Source organism: Gouania willdenowi, chromosome 6 (assembly GCF_900634775.1).
Source record: "Gouania willdenowi chromosome 6, fGouWil2.1, whole genome shotgun sequence".
NCBI lineage: Eukaryota > Metazoa > Chordata > Actinopteri > Blenniiformes > Gobiesocidae > Gouania > Gouania willdenowi.
In genome coordinates this window covers 9,023,008-9,040,528 of record NC_041049.1, presented here as the reverse complement: position 1 = coordinate 9,040,528, position 17,521 = coordinate 9,023,008, and the positions used below count along the sequence as shown (strand labels likewise).

Below are 17,521 nucleotides of genomic sequence, written 5' to 3'. Positions count from 1 at the left end.
CAAATCGAAAATCCGGCTCCGAGTGTTGATGTGTACACATCCATAGATTATACCTACCAAATTTCAGCCCGATCCTTTCACGAATGACAGGAGTAGCGATTTTAACTAGTGTACACAGCAACCAGAAGAACAACAACAAAGTGAGTGGCATTTTGAGTCCGGTAGCCCGGCCAAAAAAACTTAGTGTTAACAAATAATATGAGGAGTGGCCTATTGAAATTGGTCCAACACCATCAAAAACCCCAAAAAACCAAGCAAACCAAAATTTGCACTTTAAAATTACAATTTGTTTTTTACTGGTTTAAGCTTTTTTCCTGGTTCTTCTAATTTATTTAATTCAATTGTAGAATATTCTTATGTTTAAGGGTAAAATAATGGTTCGGTTGTTCTCATAACTACTGCTACTGAAGTAATATCACTTTCTAACATTCCAAATATGCAATTAAGCGATGTATAATTTGTATTATCATATCGGATTGATACCGTTATCGACCAATACACAAATCTGCAATATCTGAATCATATCGCAAGTGAAAAAATTGGATCAGGATGTCTCTAAATTACTAGTATATATGATAGGCCTGGGCCGATCATGGATAAATCAATTAACCGGACTGTAAATAAAATGAACAAGGTAAGTTTGCCGGCCTTGGTATATTGCCATATTCATACGTATTTTGCGTCACGGCTGCGGCTGCAAAGGCTAGTAGCTAGCAGCGGATATTACACAGCAGATAACTGTCAGAGTAATTACTCTAAAATAGTATTCCACCTCCAGGTAATCTTAGATTTAGGTTAATCAAACAGTTAGTCTGGTAGATGTGGCAACTCTGGACCTTCTACGTAGCTTCGGATTGCTATGCCGGCTACATCTAGCGGCCTTTGAGGCAGCGAAGCCTCTTACCCGCGGTGTCCGCCAGCGGAGGAGACCAATTACAATGGTAAAAATTACTAATGAGAAGTACAAGTTGATTGCATTTGAAAGGGTGTACTTGCATGTTATCATTATATTAGTGGTTAATTTGGTCTAAAAAAATTGACTATCGTTTATCGGCAATAATATCATCCAGCAAAATCTGTTATCGGCCTAGGCCTAATATATGATTAAATATCCAAAACGTTAACAAAAACCCAAACAATAATCAACAATATTGCCCTAAAAGGAAAAAATATAAATCTTAGAAAAAATATTACATATTTGCAAATAGTTCTTATTGTCAGGTTTTTGACCAAGGTTTGTTGAACCTCGACAGAAATCTTTGAAATTCATTGACTCAATTATGTTGGTCACACAATAGGTGGTGATTTTGAATGCAGTGTATGTGCTTAGTATTCAAAGCACTTACCTCTTTTTTTTTACATCTTGTAAATGTAACGATTAAGATTCGGAATATGTTAAAGACTACTAATTAGGAGGCTCAAGGTAAATCGTGCATGAAGTTAGTTTTTAGTGAGGTTTATTACCATGCACAAATGGACTCATACAATCCCTGAGTCCAAGGGTTTTCACTGAGTTGAATATCTATGTTCAACAAGCCAAATAATTCTGCTTACTTTAGGTCGTAGGATGCCCTCCAACCGCCGTATCCAATTTGTAACCCAGAAACAGCAGTTGGACAACGTCCAGCAATAGTCAAGAAACCGATTTGTAAATGTGTCAATCTGTGGTATATTTACTTTATTATTGATTTGAAAATGTACAGTCCTGTCTGTGCAAGGTGGCACAAATCACATGGCATCACAGAGATCAAACTAACCAAGACGCAATGTCTACAGACTGTATGAATGCACCAATGGCTCCCTTGTTTAAGGTAGATAATGGCTAGGGGTTTGCATTGCCATGAATCTGACGATACTTGCCAATATGATATACATTGCGATATATCACAATATCACTAATTCAAAATGTCACCTTTACAAGTACAAAATTGTATGAAATACAAATTATTTCATTTTTTTTAAAACTTGAGAGAACAAGTAAATGGCAACTAACTGTAATTCAAGGACCAATATAAAAAACAAGTGGTATGTTTATCAAACTGTCAAATTAAATTTTTCCAAAAAATTTAACTTTTCAAAAAAAGTACCAACATACTGTACATCTATAAAAGTGCCCCGTATGTTTTATGAAAATAAAGTGCAATCATCTTTCAAGCTAGAATGCATTGAGGACTGAGGTGGTTTAACAAGGTCTATTGTGGCATACTTTGGTGCATTTAAATATTTTTTTGTTAAAAACATGAATAAAAATAGTTTCTTTTGCGCAGTGACATATCGTGATATATATAACCGAAATTAAGGCCCAACTGAAGTTTGCCAAATGACCAAGAAAAACCAAATAATCTGCTTTGATGTAACAAAGCAGATACTAACTCAGAGACTAACCAGGATTGAAAAGTAGTTAGAGTTTCTGTGGACCTCAGACTGAGGCAAAGGTTCATCTTTTAGCAGGAGGACCCTATAAGCACACAGTAAGATAACAAAGAAATGGTTATTGGACACTGATGTGAAGGCACTTTAGTGCCCGGCGCTAGAATGAAAACTGATTCAACATTCTCGTGAGAAATTTGAAAAAATCTCTGCAGCAACAGGCCCTAATCTAACATGAGAAGTTCAGAGAAGATGAAAAGGAGAAAGTGCATCAAAAGAGGCGTTCTAAGGCTAAGGTTTGCTATTAGACTAGAGTTGATGCTGTACTTGCTGCCAAAGGGCTTCCATAAAGTATTACACAAAGGCTGTGGATACGTTTTCATCACACAGACAGGACTATTTTCTACTGACATTTGCAATGAGGTTTTTTTTTATATAGGTATTTTGTTTTTTTCCTGAATCAAATGGAGTTAATATTGGAATAAGTTTGCAACATTACATGACTTTTATGTTAAAATGATCTTCTTGTCGCCCTCTTCCTACAGAAATAAACAGACATAAACTGCACTAATGGTTGGAACAAACTGCTGTGTACATCACACAATCTTTTTCAGGACACTTTGTATATTTTTAAACATTCTCCCTTCAAACATTATTAGCTGTTTTCTTCCCTTTAGAGTAGATGGTGATCCTCTTGAGCACAACATTCATTTTCCTTTTTCACTTTGTTGTGAAGCTTTTGTAGACGTCTTAAGGTACTGGCTGTTCTGAAGCATTATTTGTCCCTGCTAATGGGCTGTTGTTTTTTTTACCACCCCTTTCATTTTTCTCTTGGCTTTACAAAGTACTCGTACTTTTTTGTTGTTAATGTTTCATCGAAACAAAGCGTCTGCCAAACAGGCCAAGAATTGAATCCCTCTGAGATTAAAATGACAAAAAAAAAATCCCAATACAGGGAGTTGTCAGTCTCAAGCTGTCACCTAACTTTACTGCAAGTCTCTAGATGCTGAATTTCCCCCAGGCTCAAGAGTTGTACTCTTTCCTTTTTTAAATATGTAAAAACATAAGCAGGGGGCTTGACTGATTGGTTTATATATTGCGTGCACCTCAGAGCAGAGGGGAGCCACATTAACATGACAACCTACTGTGCCAAATTACCCCATTGCTCCTTTTTTCGTGTTGGCTTAAGGCTGCACACGTCTGGAGGATAGAGTGTTTTAATCAGGGTTGTTCTGATCATTAGGAAAGGAACACTTTTAACTTGGTTGGTACACGTGGGAGACAATGACTTCCTCCAGCTGCATTAAACTGATAGACAGCAGGGGACCAATGAAACGCCTCACAGAGCTTTAGCATTTTGTTTACAATTCAAATGATTTTGGTTGCACAAGAGACATGGCCTACAGTTTGATCCAATATCAAGGACTCTGGCCACTCTTCCTTCTGTAGTCATTGGCTGTGTTTGAAATACACTATACACTCTCATTGAGTATATACTGTCTACTATGGTTAGGACGATTAGAAGAATGAACATTCCAACTGAAGTATTTGTCCAAGTTTCCAAAAATGCATTTCGAGCCTTCAACGACAAAAACCTGAAGCACACTGAGGCTAATATCTCTGATTCTTTACCTTTGAAAGTTCTGAAAGCATTTTAAGTGAGAAAGTGACCTAGTAGAATATCAACATGTGGTCATTTGATCCATGAAACTTGCGTATACACATTTCATATCGACATTTCGGAAATTCTATATTGTCTGCCATTTACTACTAACCTACTACTTTTTTTAGACTCCTATTACCAACAAATATCTATAAATGAATAAGCTCAACAAATATTCTGGGGATGAAAATAGCTTTGTTTCTCATTGTGTGTTTGAAAGAGGAGCTATTTGTAAGTAGGAAAGCATAGGCTTCCTCTGGAAAAAATAAGTTCTTTTGAGAATGAGCACAACTTCCTCTTCAGTTTGGTAGGAGGCTGCAGTTATCAGTTGGTTAACACTTTATACTACAAGCTCAGTGAGTATACAGTATATACTATAAATATGATTAGGATGGTGATCATTCCCACTGAAGTATACTTCCAAGTTTCCCAAGATGCATTTCAAACCTACGACAAAAACCTGAAGCACACTGAGGCTAAATATTTCATATGATTCACCAAGTTCTGAAAGCGTTTTAAGCGAGAAAGTAACCAAGTAGAATATCAACATGTGGCCATTTTATCCATAAAACCTACGGAAATGCATTTCATGCCGACATTTTGTAGATTTTTGGAGACCCGCTATTGTGCTACTGACAAAACTTCCGGTTAACTTCAAAACAAGAGCCCTGTTTACAAAAGCGTTGAAAAACGAATGGAAGACAAGAAGAGATACTTTTCTTTTGAAAAGAGGATGTTTGATTTTTAGCTTGAAGCTGGTCCCAGGATGGTTTAACATTCCGCTCGCAATGCATCATGGGGTGGGTGAGTATGACTAGTGTCTATCGTGTATACTTAAAAAATGTCCAGATATAGTATATATCCAGGTATTTCTTGTGTACTCAATCTCTACATACTATGTAATGGAAATGCACCACATACTCATTTTGACGTTAGACTTAGATGAGTAGTATGTTAATATGACATTTAAAATACAGTCATGGTTTCCCAAAGCTATTCCTTATTTGTTATAAAAAGAGTTGCTAGCCTAAAAACACCCTGTTGTTTGAAAGTCACTTTCATCTTTTTCTGTACATAAAGTTTCTTTGATATCTCCACTCATCAGTTGCTCTCCGTTTCCTCTGTCTGCTTTTCTTGATTTCATTCTCAGCTCATCGCTTTGTCCCGCTTTTCAAAGCCTTGTAGCTTCACGCTCCTGTTCGCTACTTAAATTTTAAGTAGCTTAAACACAATTGGCGACTTATGAGAAAGTTTCACTTGCTCTGTAAGCAAGAAATGGTTTTTATTCAGTCTGAAGCAGTTACCTTCCCCAGGCAGCGTGAGCTCCTCTGCATAGTGGGCACAATTCCAATCCTGCAATTGTGTGTGTGTGTGTGTGTGTGTGTGTGTGTGTGTGTGTGTGTGTGTGTGTGTGTGTGTGTGTGTGTGTGTGTGTGTGTGTGTGTGCGTGTGTGTGTGCGTGTGTGTGTGCGTGTGCGTGTGCGTGTGTGTGCGTGTGTGTGTGTCATTTTTATTCAAACTCAATTTGTTTGCTATGCTAAGCCTATATTTAGCCAGCCTGATGACAACAGTTCATTTTTTTTTAAAAAATCTTCCTGTTATCATAGCAGTTTGTATTCAGCCTTTGTTTCTTTTAATAACAAAACTTGGGCCGTCTGTTTGAAATCATGCAAATCATATTCCTGCAATGTTGACGGTGAAATGAATTGTAGGGGCTGTGGCATTTCAAAACTCTTGCAGGTTGATTATCATAGAACTGTGCAGTTAGTCAGGAGCTGCCCATATATTTCTGTATTTAACACAACTGGCTGTACGAGAAACCAGAAGTCTTTGTTTAATGCCACTGATATCATACTTATTCTGTAGGTTTCTATTTGATGATTTAAAGCACACCTTCTTGTAAAATTATTAGATGAAATACCCATAAACAGATGGGTATTATTAGGATAAACTGAACACGGAGAGAACTCCTAGCTTTTCAGAGCAAAAGCCCTGGAGGTTTTTATAGTCATCATGGACGGTAGTAGTAGCACTACTGCAAATCTTCCAGAAATTAAAGATGTTTTTATCAGAAATTGCTGCAATTACAAATGTTTTTGGTATACACATGTTTTTTTCTGTTTATGTGCATTTAAAGAACACACAAAAGCAGAAGAAAAAAGCAAACATTTACATAGTTTTACACAAAACAACAAACAAAAAGAAATGGGACCGGACAACATTTTCAACACCCTTTTAAAACTGTGTAAATCATTTTATTTCAAGCATGTGATGCTTGTTTAAACTCACCTGTGGCAAGTAACAGATGCTGGCAATATAGAAATAAAAAAAGCATCACATGCTTGAAATAAAATGATTTATACACTGTTTTAAAAGCGTGGCAATAATTGTCAATCATTTTTTAATTTTGTGCAAAACTGTTTTTTTTTGGTTTTTTTTTCCCCAATGCACATAAAGGAAATTAGCACATGTATACCAAACACATTTGTAATTGCAACTATATCTGGGAGAAATTGTCATTTCTGGAAAAATTTCAGGGTTGCCGATACTTTTGTCCATGAAGTAGGTTCATTATGACTCATCATTTCAAAGAGTTGCAGATGTTTGTCTTAACATTACAAATTTCATGAAATCTAATAAACACTAAATAGGTTTAAGAATACAGCAATCTTTAATGATGGCTCAGCTTGTAATCACATTGACAGTAGCATCCCCAGTAATATGATAAATAACTGCTGTAGTAGAACAATAGAAATATTGTGATAGATGCTTGAGTCATTTAGAGCTGCAAGGTGTTTCGAATGGAAATTTAAGAATGTGATTTTTGCTGAGTCTCAATTGTGCTTCACAGCCTTATTAAAACATTGTAGAACCATTTTTTTGGAAAACTTTTATTCATTCTTTTGTTGTTGCATTGAGCAATGGTTTTAGGAAACCAAAACAACACAATTCAACAAAAAAGCACAGATGTTTTTCTGAAACTTATTTTCAAAACAGCTTTTACAAAATCCCAAACGGATTTACTTCCTGGTCGGGAGAAGGTGGCAATGTTAACGGTTATTCACAGCAACATATTGATTTTATCGCAAGCTGTGCAGGGTTTGAAATGTGCTTTATGGCTCCTCATTTTATTACACTCTAAATTATCTCCTTTTTATGTGTGTCCTCAGCCCTGAGCAGGTCAGACTCTGTGAATTGGAGGACCAGGCAAAGTCTTCCAAGAAGGGCCAGTGGAGCGAGGGCGGGGGCACGCACACCATCCGCGACATGAAGTACACCATCGAGAACCCGCGCAATTTCGTCGACTCTCTGCACCAGAAACCCATCAACGGTAATGAGCCTTGCATTGGACACATTGGAAATCTCTGGCCTCAGAAACAGAGACTTATGGGAATACGACACCTCATTGTGTTTGTAATAATCCACTTGACGGCATGTGAAGGCCCCACGTGGCCCCTCCCCAGTCTCTTTTCTCTGACCCACACAAGGTGTTTGGTGCCTTTAGATTTATTTCCTGAGGACTGCCAGCGACTGGCTCAGCTCAATTCACTGCTCTTATAATTAAATGGGAAACGAACAGGCTAGCATGAATGGTGGAAATATGCAAACAAAGAGAAAAAATGAGGAAACGTGGTGGAAAGAGAAATATTCATGGATATTTTTTAAATGGATTGAGTCGTGTAGTTGGAGAGCTTTAAACGTGCATTGAGTTGCATTGGTTTAAAACTGAAATAACGGGGTGTTGTGTAGCTCAGTGGGTTGAGCGCCCGCCCCATGTACAGAGGCCATAGTTCCTCACCTGCAGCGGGTCCAGGTTCGATTCCCGGCCTGGGACCCTTTCCTGCGTGTCATTCCCTGCTCTCTCCAACCCCCTTCCTGTCAAGCAACTGTCATATAAAGGCCACTAGAGCCCAAAAAATCCTTTAAAAAAAAAAAAAAAAAAAAAAAAAAAAAAAAAACTGAAATAACTGAATTCTGTGTGAACCCACAAAGAAAAAGTGATATCGATTGACGGCCGGGGTTGGGGTCACTCAATTATATCAATTTATGATTACAGTGACCAACATTTTTTCCAATTACAATTAAAATAAAATTAATTTTTCCCCTGAAAGTCAATTACAATTACATATTTAATTGCTGTGCCTTTAATAAATAATCCTATAGAACTTAACCTTCCTCTTGTGTTAGCTTTCTGTTACCATCTTTTATGTTTTGACCAATGTCGTAAATCAGCTGTAAAATACACTAAAAAACACATCTATCATCCAATTAGTTTTTTTAATCGCTTGGTTACCTTGTTCGGCTTCCTGATCAATGAAAATATTGGTAATAATATTTTTGATGTGGGTGTTTTACTAATGTTTGTGTTTAAATTGTTAATGACAGCGTTTATAGCATTTCCATGCCAATTACAATTACAAAGTCCATTATCTGAACTCAATTACAATTTCATTACAGCAACACATTTTTTCAATTATAATCATGCAATATTTGTAATTCATTGTGCGGGTACAATTATAATTGACCCCAACCCCGATGGTTGCTCTGACATTTCTATTTTTTTTTCTTCATAAACTTATTTTTATAGGTATTTATTATTTATTATTCCACTTACAGTGGAAAGATCTAACACTTATACTGTACATTGCTAAGTAATCAACTTGGTGGTGAATCAACACGTCCTTAATGTCCGGTAGTAGAAGTGGTGGTGGGTGCGTCCTCTTCCCGTCTTCTGTAATTTGTCAATTTTTCCTATTTGTAATTAATTGTGGTTCTTGTAGTGTGTGTGAGTCGCTCATTACATAAATGTCCATATAGCAGATGTTTTAAAAAGAAATTCTATTTTCTATCCTTTAGCCATCATCGAGCATGTTCGTGACGGCAGTGTGGTTCGTGCCTTGCTGCTACCGGACTACTACCTGGTCACTGTAATGCTGTCTGGTGTTAAGGTAAATGCTGTCGACCTACCAAACATGTGCTTGATATCTTATCGCCTGTATTTATTTATAATGTAGTGCCTTGACTATCAAAATGAGTGCGGTCTACACTCCCTGATATCCACGTTTTCTTAAAGGCATGAAAATGTATTGGAAAAAGTGAAGTCATTACTGTGCTACAAACAAACCGCTCTTTACGGTTGACTTCAACATATAATAATACTTTACAGGGCCTCTAATCTTCCCCTCTGCAAAGCTTTTGACCAAGGAATATGGTTAAAAAGTTGGTTGGAACTATAGAAAGGAACTATTAGGGTTGAATGGGGCAGATACTGCAATTAAAAAACAAAACATTTCAACTACGATTCCAAAATTCTGGGAACTTTCAAATTTGGAAACTTTCCTTGGAAAATAACTGTATTTAATAGGACATTTTCAAAATTGAAAGTTGGACCTTAACCCTCTGGGGCCTACGGCGTTTTTGCTTTTTTTCATTGTGTTTGATTTTACCTTTATATTTCATATAAGGAAATCCTTAAACCTTACATGTTTGGTGTCATTTTTTTCAGGAAAACCTCCCAAATATGACTGTGAAGTATTTTTTTTATATGGCATACTGTATTAACACAGTAGATCTAAAACCACTATAAAAACTAAAATTCGAGTGAGAAAAAGTTAAATTTTTTTTACAATAAAAGTCACAAACATTTTCAAGGAATCATTTTTATTGCTTGTATAGCAAATCTAAATTATATATTTCAAAAACCTATATACAGATGAATCAAAAAACAGTTATATATAGCTATTTACAGTTAAATGGAAGCAATGTCTTAGGTGATTTTGTACAACTATTTACAAAAAAGTATGAATCACAAATACAGGGAAATGCAAATTATTTGTGCCTCATTGTGTTGATATAAAACAATAAACAAATATACTAGACACTACACTACACTCCAATCTCACTCACTACACACTAACTAAACAGTCAAATCACAGTAATTACATGTAAAGACATTATGATTGGACAATGGAATTCTTCTTCTCAACTAATAGGAAACAGCTATAATGTGACATTTCCGTGTTGCTTGCTGCACAAGCGCTCTGCAGCGTCTTCCTGCACGGAGCCTGCACTGACAGCTCAAGAAAATGCCACAGAAAAACACTCGCACATTTTCCCTCATAACTCCACTTTTATTTGGCCTATCAATGTGATTTAAAAACTGGTTTGTATGCTGCGCTTTTCCGCTATTGGCTCTTTAAAATGACCATGTGATCAGGACGTACCAGCATGTCCGTCGGCCCCAGAGGGTTAAACGGTTATGATCAATATTGTTGGGAATATACATTTCAGCGTTATCTAAGATATCAGCATCTGTTCTTTAAAAAGTTCTCTCGATATCTGGTTAATTCACGTTTAACAAATTAATAAGTTCTAGTGGAAATTTAAATGAAATCCCACCCCGTTGCACCATCCATACACTCCAATGTTTACAATCCTGCAAAAAGCTTTGTCTTTATTTTGTGTCTCTACTTCATTAAAGAGTTGTAAACACCAGTGTGGAGTATGAGCAGCTAATTACTCCTGCTAACATCAATGAATTGCAATTGTTTTTCTTGACTCACTCTGTTCAGTTTTCATTTCTGCCTGGTGTCTAATCTATTGATTTCATTTTTCTCCATCATTGCCCACTTTAGATAACTGATCTGTTTCCTTTCCACCTCAAATACGTCTTTGTTATCTTAACGTGCTTTGTAGCTCGTTATTCACAGACCCGTCTTACTGCCCACATCTGTTGTCTGTTTTGCCATCCCTAAAAGACACATCGTTCCATACAGGGAATAATGTTATGTTATGGCTGGGAATGTTAGCGAGAAACATGTGTTCTTCATTTCACGAGCAGGCAGTAGATAATCTGCTATGAAACATATTTCACAGATGTTTGGCCTCGCTCTTATTATAGGTTTTTTAATGTGTGTGTTGTCAGTGTCCATCGTTTAAAAGGGAAGCTGATGGGACGGAGACGCCAGAACCGTTTGCAGCTGAAGCAAAGTTCTTCACGGAATCTCGTCTTCTGCAGCGAGATGTTCAGATCATCTTGGAAAGCTGCCCCAATCAGATTATACTGGGCACCATCCTGCACCCGGTATACCATTAGGAAGCTGCTCATCACATTAGTTTGGCTGGCTTGTGATGAAAATATTTCATTTTGATTGTTGCTGTGTTTTTTTTTCCCTTTTCATTTTGTGTCCTTGTCAGAATGGAAACATCACTGAGCTGCTGCTGAAGGAAGGTTTTGCCCGCTGTGTGGACTGGTCCATGGCTGTTTACACACAGGGAGCAGAGAAACTCAGAGCGGCTGAACGGTAGGCACCAAACAAGCTAGCCAGATGCAAGAAAATATTGTTTTTCATTTTAGCTTAGCGCGAGTAATCATTGGCATTTAAATTAAATTTTAATCTTTTTTTTGTTTGGTACAGTTTAAAATACATTAAACACAATAATATCAACAGTGGACAGACATTATCAGAAATTGATACACCTCAGAGGAGAGATGTCTAACTCATTTTAGTTCAGTGGCCAAATACGGAAACGTTTGACCTTAAGTGGACCACGGATTTTTTTGGTGAAAAAGAGCGAATTCAACATTAATGGTTTGCACATCTACATATAATTGATATTTAAATGATAAAGTATGTGAGTATATCCTTTCCTTCAGTTAGTCTTCACTTAAATTAACCTGATTTTGGAAATTTGGGGGAATAATTTGAGGAAAAATTGCCAGATTTTTGGAAAAATTGAGTTATTTCAACAATTTGAGTTTTAAAATCACTGCCATCATGTGATTTGAGAACTGGAAATCAATTGAATTTTTTTATTTGGAGGGGCTAATATATCTACAACTGAATTAGTTAAATATTTACAAAATGTTTCACTTTTTTTTTTGTCATTCTTACTTTCTTGAGCGGGCCGTATTTGATGCTCTAAAGGGCCGGATTTGGCCCCTGGGCCTTGAGTTTGACATATGTGCTTTAGAGGCCTCCCAGGGAAAACCCAAAAAACCCTCAAGGAGCTCCTGATATAACATTTATACTTTAACTAAAGATAATAAATAAATTAATAATAAAATAAAGGAACATCAGCAAAACTTTGAAATGGAGCAGAAAACAGAAAGAAAGAAAAACATTATCAAAAGACAAGCAAGAAAAAACCCAACAAAAATGGAAGAAAATTGTTTGGTTATTCAATGAGTAGATTTTTGATAGAATTTTTAAATGAGCACCGGGAATGTTTGATCAGATGAGGAGGAAGTTAATTCCATATTCTGAGACCTCTGGATATAATGGTAAATTCAGAAGTAGTGGTACGTGATTTGGAGGGGGTGTGTAGGTTGAGAGCAGTTTGGGTAGGATAATTATGTAGTTGATTATTGGCTCTAAAATATATTGTTTAATATTTAATTAACCATGTACAAATCGAGCAATTTGAAGTATGTTTATTTGATAAGTGTTGAGTATGCCAAGTTTGCAAAACAGGGGCAAGGAATTAGTTCTTGAAGCTGAAAAAGTACCGTAATAATTCTCGCTGCTTTTTTTTGCAAAGGAAAAATATAAAAATTTAAAGCAGAGTAAGTAAGCTGTATATTCAGTCAAGTTGTATTCTTAAAATAAGTTTGACCTGTTACCCAAAAAGGCTCTTTAGTTTTAGTTGATAAGTTAGGAATTCATATTGGAAATGTAAAAGTCATTCTTTGTCTATCAGGAGGGTGGGGCACATGCCTGAGTCCAAAGTTTCTTCAAGGCCAAACACCACTGATTGTGTAGTGTTTATCTTTTCTGTTTTATGGATTTATTTATTTATGTTTTTCAGCTTCTCTACTGCCGATAAAGAACTAAACTCACACAGATTGTTTTTTAGATAGTGCTGAATGATGCATCGCAGGACAATGGTTGAATAAAACAGCAAATGTAGATCCTCGAGGCCTCAATTTCACAATGCTGAATGACTTGAGTGAAGTAAACACTGAGTCTGAAGCGCACTATTTATTTTAGGCTGATTGTGTCTTCAAATCATTAGTTATTTACTAAAAACAAATGCTTTGTCATTTACTGTATTGGTGTGTGACAGATTTTAAACTCTTTCTTTGCCAGATCTGCTAAAGAGCGCAAGGTTCGTATTTGGAAAGACTACGTGGCCCCCACAGCCAACCTGGACCAGAAGGACCGACAATTTGTAGCCAAGGTGAGCCCTAGATTCCTTCATCGAGCTCTTTGCTTACATGGTTAATGATCCTGCTATTGATCCAACTGTTAAATCAGCATCCATATAGGATATTTTCAGTCAATATAAAGCTTGGTTTTATTCCTGCAAAAACTCAGTGTTTCAAGGCTCACTTTCCGCAACAGAATAAAAACCTTGTGGTCTGTAAGAGGACGTTGGGATGCAAACAAACCCAAGCAAAAGATGTCTGAAATAGCTGACGTATGCAGACGCACTAGAACAGACTGACCCTTGAAAGATTAAAAAAATGTAAATATCATCTTTGTCCTCATTTGCCAAGACCTCAGGAGAGACGAGGTGCCCTTATATCAGCTAACCCTCCCTGTTGTCAGCATATATTAGTTTAAACCACCTTAGATGGACTTTCTGACACATTTGGAGAGTACAGTCTAACCTCACTGTCACATTGAGATATCGTATGGGTTAGGAGTCCATCGATTTAATGCAATAAAGCAGCTTGTGCCCTAAAAGAGACTCTTTAAATCTGATGCTCTCTGTGCATGTGGATGAGGACTTACACCTGAGTTCCAATCTCAATTATGACTGCAAATCAAAATTTAGAACTAAAATGCAATTTAGTCAAATTTCTATTTCAGTTATAGCCTAGTTTAAGTCAACATTAAGGTTTCATTTATTCAGACAACTTTTTTCAGAAAATTTACTTTAATCTCCTTAATCACATGTTTTGACTGCCAACTGTCAGTATTCCTCAGAGGCATCTACTGAATCTGTAGATGGTTGGCAGTCGAAACATGTCAGGAGATTGAAAAAAGTTGTCTGAATAAATGAAACCTTAACATATTAATTGAAAAAGACGACAAAATGAACTTGCAGGAATTTAATGACATTAAGATTTTAGTCACATAAATCTATTAGATATCGTCGATTAAAATATAAAACATAGGAGTTTATGCATTTTTATTAATTTATTAATTTTTTTAAACATTTAATCACATTGATCAACCAGATATGGTTGATTTGATGTGATCAATTTGTAAAGCCACATGATCACATGAGTTGTGATTGGATTTCATCCTATATATCAAAATTATATAATTCCAGCAAGTTAATTTTGAGTTCTTCAGCAGACACCTCTGAGAAAGACTGGCAGTTGGGAGTTGAAACAGAAAAAAGTTGTCTGGATAAATGACATATTAATGATAAAATTATACTTAAGTCTTTATTAGTTGACAGATATATCAGTACATATTGAGTTTAGTTTAGTTTTTATTGACATGTGTTTTTGAATTAGTTATAATGTCATTATTGTCAAAAACTAAAAACAAAATGAACACTACTGAGTTCATGTATTTCTCCTGCAGCAAAACAGAAAAACAGCAGCTGCCAACGTTTTCAGAGTTGGCCTTTTGTTTGCAATTCCTTTCTCCAAAACCCTGAACCTTTAAACTTAAAAATTCATGGTGAGGCTGGAAGATGCATAAAAGGCTGCTATTGTTTGGCAATCTTCTTACAGAATGATAATAAACTGCACACGCTTAAAGCAGGAGCTAAAAGAAGCCGTATGTGTATTTTTTTCCTGAGTCAGAGAGAAGAGGCTTGAGAAAGGATAAAACATTTATATCGTCAGTGAAAGTGGCTCTTACATATCCTGCTGAGCCCTGTCCTGGTGACGGGGGAGTCTATGTGCTCCAAAGTCACTGACTGCAGAAGAAAAAGTGCAAGGTCGAGGGTTAAAGAAGAAACTTCAATGGAAGTTTGAGGGAAGGACACGAACTGACAGTCGCTCTCAGGAAGCTGCTGCACTGCAACAGGCACTTTAAGGCAGCCGTGAGCAACTGGCAGCATACAAGAGTACAGGAAAATACACTAGACAACAAAAATTACTCCAAAAACACACAATACGCAACAAAGAAACAGGAGAAAATGGCAGAGAAATTTTCAAAACGACAACAAAAACGCACAAAACAACAAAAAATACACAAACTGCTTCTAATCCACCAATTGACAAAAAGAAAATATATATATATACACGCTCACCAGCCTGACTCATCCACAAAATGTAAATAATTGTCTTGATCAAGTAGGGATTGAAGCATTTAGGCTGTGGATGAGTAAAATTTCACTTAACCCATCATTAAGCAATGGTTAAGTTAATATTGAGAATTTAATTTAAACCTCAGCCCGAGTCTGTTCTAATGCGGAAACATGCCTTCATTTTTTTTTTCCCACAGAGCATTAAAATAAGCTCCTTAAATTCCAATTTTCACATTCCCAAAAAGCACATCTTTGTTTTTCTTCACCTCAGATGTGAGGATGTAGATTTTCATTTTGAAAAAGTTTATTTTCTTACCAATGTTTGATTGACCTCAGTGGGCGGGGCCCCCGAACAAGGATTATTTGAGGTGGTAACATGTTAATGACAACCAAAATCAGCTGCCACATTAAACAACACCCCATCATTTGGGGTGAGGTGGGTCAATTGCGAATGATTCATAAATCACACGCTGGTCCTCTCGTACCACCAAATTTGCACTTGTTTTTACGCAAGGTTAATAAATGAGGGCCATTGACTTCAAAAACACACCAAACGACAACAGAAATGTACAAAATTAAATAAAAATACACAAAACAACCACAAATTAAAATGATACTGTGGCCCTTGGTTCAGACAATCACATTTTTTTGGCCACCACTATCATAATGGTTCCCCACGCCTGCTTTAAAGCCTTGCACCTATTTCTCTTTACTTTTCTGTGGCGCTGCTTAACCTGTAAAGGTTCTCATAAGAGCATTGGGCCAATCACTGCTGTTTGTTTCGGTGGCAGCTTACTTCTATTCTGTAGAGTTTCTTGCCCTTTCAGAATTGTAGGGACTGAGTGGAACCTGTTCTCACTGCACCATCTGACCTTTATACATTTCTAAAGCCGAGTCGATTTTGATGGAAAAATTTAAAGAGGCGTACATACCAGGTAGGTTAAGGTTACTTAGTCTCACCATCGCTCTGTGTTCATCCCTCTGACATTTGTCCACACCTAATGCTGCAAAGCAACGACTCTCGCAAGGACACAGCTATCCATCAATCCCATCATCATCCACTCCTCCCCTCTCCACGTCCACTTTACTTTTCACTTCTTATTACCTGAGTGATGGATGGAGTGGAGCGGCACAGCAGGCCAAATCCCCACAAGTCGGATCTGCTGAAACATCCTTATTTTTCGGATTGTCTTCCTACGTCTGCTGGGACTTCAATGACGGATGTAGGCCGTATCCCATCAGGCCGCTCTCTGTCCAGCGAGTAATCGTTGACTTACAAGGTGATGGACAAAAGGTGACAGGGTGTAAAACTTCTTAACCAATCTGTCATCATGAGCTTATCAGGGGCAATGCTTCCACTACACTGTGGTCCAATATTCCATAATAATATAACATTTGCATCAAGATGATGCTTCAAAACAGTAAAAAGTTACAAAAATGTTTTCAGTTGACTGAACAAATGTAACAAGTATATCACTTGCTACAACTCATTCATTCGTTCATTCATCTGATCAGACTGGCTGTGGCTAACATCTACCCCATCCCTTTCAAAATAAAAGAGATGAAAACAGTCCATCACAGCTCACAACACACGGTGATATGCGATTACACCAACCTGGAAAAAAGCCAAGGGCACTACAGGAAACACTACAGTTCTCTTAGGCATTTTTGTAAGAGTTGATTATTATACTATAGTATTACTATATAGGGTGAAATTTTCATTAGGGGCACATTTGGGGAAAAAAATATCCGGCCCAATACTTTTTAACATATTGTTTTAAGGAAATAATTTACCGACTGAAATAATAAAAATCCTAGCTTTATAGTTCCACTAGTTTTTTTGTAATGTGGGTTCGATTGATGGTTTTTAGCACTTTTCCTTTTCCTTTCCACTCCATATCCATGGAAACCCGAGAACAACTTCTTGATGTCAATTTTTGAGAAGGCAAAAAAGGACATTAGGTATTACAACAGGAACCATTGCGTTGTGCCTCAGTGTGTGATGGCTTTGACCAACTTTATTGCTGTCCATTCCACTCTATTACCACAAAAAGGTAAAGGAATTGGAAAGACCTCCATCAATCAACCCCATGTTAAACAAAAATTAGGCAGCGTTCAGCACTGCTGCTATGCTGCTCATATAGCACAGGACTGCATGGAAAATGAAGTGAGCTACTGTAACCTTTGAATTCCATGATTTTCAACATCCTAAATGTGGCCCTAATGAAAATTTAGCCCATATAGTACACAGAGAAAAAAAGTTTAACCAGTGTT

General features: G+C 36.9%; 1 protein-coding gene across 1 annotated transcript in view; it reads left to right on the top strand.

Annotated features, from left to right (window-relative positions):
* The window catches only part of snd1 (staphylococcal nuclease and tudor domain containing 1), a 242,094-nt gene that overhangs the window by 13,410 nt on the left and 211,163 nt on the right, over positions 1-17,521 (top strand). Inside the window, exons 5-9 of the mRNA XM_028451498.1 lie at positions 7,204-7,364; positions 8,891-8,982; positions 10,959-11,117; positions 11,231-11,337; positions 13,123-13,213. Coding sequence (XP_028307299.1) covers positions 7,204-7,364; positions 8,891-8,982; positions 10,959-11,117; positions 11,231-11,337; positions 13,123-13,213 — 610 coding nt within the window. The remainder of the gene's footprint in view (positions 1-7,203; positions 7,365-8,890; positions 8,983-10,958; positions 11,118-11,230; positions 11,338-13,122; positions 13,214-17,521) is intronic.